The sequence below is a fragment of the Gigantopelta aegis genome, unplaced genomic scaffold, assembly GCF_016097555.1.
Source record: "Gigantopelta aegis isolate Gae_Host unplaced genomic scaffold, Gae_host_genome ctg5148_pilon_pilon, whole genome shotgun sequence".
Classification (NCBI taxonomy): domain Eukaryota; kingdom Metazoa; phylum Mollusca; class Gastropoda; order Neomphalida; family Peltospiridae; genus Gigantopelta; species Gigantopelta aegis.
Genome location: NW_024534245.1, coordinates 10,128 through 15,616, shown reverse-complemented (window position 1 = coordinate 15,616; position 5,489 = coordinate 10,128). Strand labels below are relative to the sequence as shown.

The following is a 5,489-nucleotide window of genomic DNA, read 5'->3' as shown; positions in this document are numbered from 1 at the left end:
AATGAAATTCTTGTACCATTACTAAGAGATGAAGATTCTTTTGAGTATGAAGACTAGGCAAAGACAGTTTACAAGGAACTCAATGACATAAATGCAGTTTCTAATTCATAAGAACAGATTAAATAATTTTGTCATATTATATTAGTTTCAGTCTTTTGCTTACATGTTTATAATTTTGGACAAGAAAATTATAATATACAAAAATTAAGTTCTAAACTAAAGAAAAAATTAATACAAGCTATTAAAATTTAAAGTGTCTATACTGTCACTAACTTCTTTGATGTTTGGCTGGGGAGATAAAGAATGTAGTACAAGTCATGTACTTATAAATTCCAACATGTTTAGTTTTTGTCATTGATATAGGTAAATATCGGTACTGGTAGCCTCGACTATATACACTGTAAAAATTAATTTGGTTGATTTCATCATTATTTGGTTATATAGGTTGCAATTGCAATCTTATTTTTGTTAAAAAAGTACACATAATACTGTTTCCATTACTAATGTACTACTGTTTATACTGTTTATGTAGCTACATCAACATCAATTTCATAATACATTAGTAATTATAATAGTGTTATGTTTATATACAACCTGTATAACCATGTATTATTTAAATGAACCAATCAATTATACTGTGTATAGTTGCTTACACTTCACCAAATGTCAGGCTTGTGTACATAAATTAACACAATGCTATTATATATATATATATATATATATATATATATATGTTAATAAAGTGAGCAGCACTTCCCTTTTAACTCATATGCACACACACACACACAAAGGTGTTAACACATTCAACTAAAAATTGACCTGACTACCACCTTATGTATCCTCCAAAACACAACAATTAAGACTACAAATCAAGCTAATGTTCAAATTACATCAAACAATGACAGTACAGATAACGAATGTAAATAAAAGAAGTCCAATACAAAGCACACACAGACAAAGACAGACACATGCATGGATTGGTATTGTTTGCCTTCTTCCAATTTACTTACTCACATTGCACCTACTAAGCAATGAAAATCCCTGTTACCCCTATTCTTTAAACTCTTAATTGTACAAACTACTCTTAAGTTGTTTTACTGCTAAAAGATAAAGCATGTTATTAACCAGTCATGATGACCTGCAACTATATAAGAAGGAAGAGGATGCATACAACAATTTATTAACATAAATGGGAGAGTAACAACTCCATGAGAAACTTTTTTTGCTATGGACAGTGACAATGATAATAAAATGATGAAAATATTCATCTTCTTTTGAGAAGCTAAGATGGTATTCAACGTTAATCACAACTTTAATGCATAGCTTTATTATTTACTTAAATAACATTCATTAGTCTTGTTAAAAGGATTAGGCAGAGAGGTAATAGGTATGATAGGACATTTCAGACTTTATGTTTGTCTGGACAACCAATACTAAAAATCAATAAACAAAACCAAGCTGTATATACAATACAACAACAATCAAAATACATCTAATGAGTCCATAGCAACAGCCAATGAAATAGCAATTATTGGAAGAAAAGCTATGTAGCTATATACGCATAGGCGTGGCTACCTCTGGCTACCATTGACGTGCTGTCATGGTTAATAATTTTTCAACAGTGGGACACTCTATCTCACTAGCTTACTGGAAGGTAAATATATATAGGACTTTTATATGACTGCTGTGTCTGCTGATGAGATCTCCAGTTAGAAGATTGAAACAACCTTGCTCACTTCAACCAATTATCACCTGCTCTATTCCAGCTATTTCATTGGCTGTTGCTATGGACTCATTAGATGTATTTTGATTGGTTGTTGTTTTGTATATGTAGCTTGGTTTTGTTTATTGATTTTTAGTATTGGTTGTCCAGACAAACGTAAAGTCTGAAATATCTTATCATATTCATTAGTCTTAATTTATTCATTTCTTAACTTAGTCTATAGGCAAAATAGCACTTGCTTAAACTTAGTAGGCATATTGGGAGTAGACAAAGAAAGACATTCTCACACACACACAGTACATAGCATTGATCACATACTATAAAATGTAACTATCAGATCATTATTTCTTAATAGCCATACCATTATATGTTCACATCATATTTCCCTATAATATGTCCATATTTTGAGATCAATAATACTATTGCATTACCTGGTACTCTGGTTATCAAATTCATAAACTTGGCAACTCTTTTCTCATCAATGTCATGATACCATTTACCATTTGTCTTGAAATGGGAGCCTATTATCAGTCCATCTGCATTCTTATATAAGTGAACATTATCTCCATTAACACCTGAACCAATTATTACTGGAAGAGAGACAGATTCCTTAGCAGCTGTTAGATCATCTAAATGAATGGGTTCTCCTGTACTTGTACCAGTAATAATGATGCCATCACTGTGAAAAAATTCTGCAGCCTTAGTTTGTTCTTGTAATGACAAGTCAGAAGTGACAGCATGAGAGCTAAAAAAAACAATAATCAGATTATTCTGCTCTCTTCTCTCTTCTCCTCTGGGTGGGGCCTCCCTTTCTTTGCCCATCCTACTATCCTTCTCTAGTCCTCTAGCTTACCAATGTTTCTTTTTGATGTCAGACCACAGAAGTACTTTCTCAGCACCAATATTTCTTCTGTAGCGTAGTAGTTTACCAGCACATGAATCTATCCATCCCTCATCTGCTATATGAGAGAAGACAAATCCTTCAACTCGAATAAATTGAGCACCAGTAGAGTGTGCCACAGCTAATGCTTCATGATTAGCAGCTAGAAGAGAGAGAGAGTAAAATCATCATTTCATTAAAAAATTCATGCAACAAGCTAAAGTAGATTGTATAAATTGTTATTTATTTCTCACTATACATTCATTCAGTAATGGTGATAGACAATAGTTTTAAATTAGTAAATAAATAATACACTAGTAATGTCTGCTGTCTCACTGTTCTAAGGATTCCATTAACTTGATATATACAATATATATATATATATATATATACAGTATACATATTGTTATTATTATTTGTAATATAATCATTACAGACTCCTATATAGTCACAACTGAAAAAAAAATCCTCTCATAATTGTTTGAAAGATACTGACTTCACAGTGAAACACTTATTACATCTACAAAGATTATATAGTTAGAGCTGTGTCTGTATACGATTATAGCTACAGAATGCTAACAGTATAGGCAGAGAATCAAGCTAGTGAGAAACTTCAAGCATTATCAGTCATCCCCTTTCTTATATTATATAGCTGAATAAGATAAACTATTTGTTTATTGATATTGTTGATAAAATAAATGTTTAAGGATCGATGGAAAGATAGTGGACAGATTGTTTCTCAGTGTAAGTTGATGAAGCTGATGATCAACTCAGTAATTAGAGAAGTTTCCTCAACAAGGCAGGATGATTAAAGCATAGTTCCTAGAATGCAGTCTGAAACAATTCTAACTCTAAAGTTATATGGATAAGTGTAGGTCAAAGGTAATTTGAACATCCATTCTGAATTACCAATTTACTAATTGTAAATTATCTGCCTGATGTCAACTTTGTTGTAATGATCAGAAGTCTCTTCTACATATCCTTAACTGTTCTCAAGATTAAGATATTAACTAATGAGTTATAACCATTATTAATAATTAACTAATGGGATATAACCTTCATTATGATGCTGTCCTCAAAACTATTGACACATGCCATCATATTGATACATGTTCTGATAAACCTGATATAATAATATAGAACATTTGAAAATGAGAGACATGTCTTCCTACAAACCACAATAATATTTAGTATGTATTCTAGTTATTTGTGGCCACTAAAATATATGTTCATATAAAATATGACATTCTATGATGTGTGGGTCTATCAAAGACACTGCCCTCATGCCTTTAGCCACAAACAGGAAGTATGCTATATTTGATGTATACAGAACATGCTTTGTCATAGTGGGTGTGGTTTCAAAGCAATTTTGTCATTACTTCTTTCTGTTTAAGATAAAACCTTGCTAACAGCAGTACCAGTAACCAAAGATAGCTATGTAACAGTAATAGGATGAACATTTTGACCAAGATCACAATAAATCAGATTAAATTACCATTTTTACTCATGTATTAGGAAAATTAAAGCTCTCGAGGCATGGTTTATCACTCACCTGATAAGATTTGTACTCCCCAATGGTATGTTTCTAATCTCTCGTTTAACTTCTGTACATATTGTTGTCATACTAGCAATTATTTCAGGACCTACAGATCCTTTCAAGTAAGGAACATCATGCATGTTTTCAATCATCACACCATCCTAAATGAAAAACAAAATCACATATTATCTATCTCTTTATCTATTGGCTTAACTCATTAGTCAATCTTTCTATTTATCTACCAATCCATCCATCCATACATTTATATAATTGATAATAATTCCCTAATTCAATACATCTTTAGTTAATAATCAAATTATCTTTCATAATTGATTATATTAATTGATGAGTTATGATTTGGTCTGTCCATTTGTTTATCTTCCTGTCCCTTCATTCATCATTACTTTGTCTGTCCATCCATAGTAGTCAATCCATCTATCCAACAATGTACTAATCTCTGTCTCTTTATCAGTATATCCAGCACTTTATTCCTCCATCTGTCCCTGTATGTTTAATGCCTATCCATCCATTAGTCTATTTATTGATCTATTTATCTATCTGTCTTTCATCCATCGTGAATTTATTTCCCACACTTTATTCTTCCATCTGTCCCTGTATGCTTAACTATCCATATTATATTATATCTGAGTCTTATGCTAAAGAGTTTTGTTTAGTGGGACTTTGAGATCTTCTGTCATCACTATCAGTCTTTTCTCCTGAATGTTTTGAGTGACTACTGAATGAATAGACATTCATTAGTCTATTCATTGATCTATTTATTTATCTGTCTTCCATCCATCCATGGATTTATTTATCCCTCAAACTATCCTTACCAATCCATACTTCTTATACAGTTTGGCTTCATTGCATGCTATTTCTATTATTCTATCAATTGGTGGAGTATCCTTACCAATCCATACTTCTTATACAGTTTGGCTTCATCGCATGCTATTTCTATTATTCTATCAATTGTGGAGTATATTGAGGTGTACCTATAGAGTACATGACATCATTATATTACATGTACATGATAAAGGTAATAACAATTATCTATATATTGTTATGTAACAACTTAATCGTTTTTCATTCACACACATACACACACATTAATGTTGAACTAGCTGTACCTGGTAATGGTAACACGTGTATCATCCCAATAACTACTGGTCTCTGAGCTAATATAGACCCAATAACTGTCTAAATTTCTGCATTGTACTCAGGAGTGGCAATAATTAAGGAGTGTGTGGCTAATGATTACATACAATTACCATGATCTTTATGACAATAGATGCCTGAACAAATATTAGTTTGTATAAAAAGAATGTGTTATATCTCTCTAAACACATAGA

The 5,489-nt window shown here is 31.6% G+C and overlaps 1 protein-coding gene across 1 annotated transcript; it reads right to left on the bottom strand.

Moving 5' to 3' along the window:
- Nucleotides 1-2,154: 2,154 nt before the first annotated feature.
- Nucleotides 2,155-5,025, bottom strand: LOC121366267 (uncharacterized protein F13E9.13, mitochondrial-like; the record flags this gene model as incomplete). The annotated part of the gene is given in 5 exon segments (XM_041490777.1): nucleotides 2,155-2,468; nucleotides 2,577-2,766; nucleotides 4,156-4,174; nucleotides 4,176-4,301; nucleotides 4,974-5,025. Coding segments are annotated over 5 exon segments (701 nt in total), but the record flags the coding sequence as incomplete, so codon positions are not given.
- Between the last annotated feature and the right edge of the window lie 464 nt (nucleotides 5,026-5,489).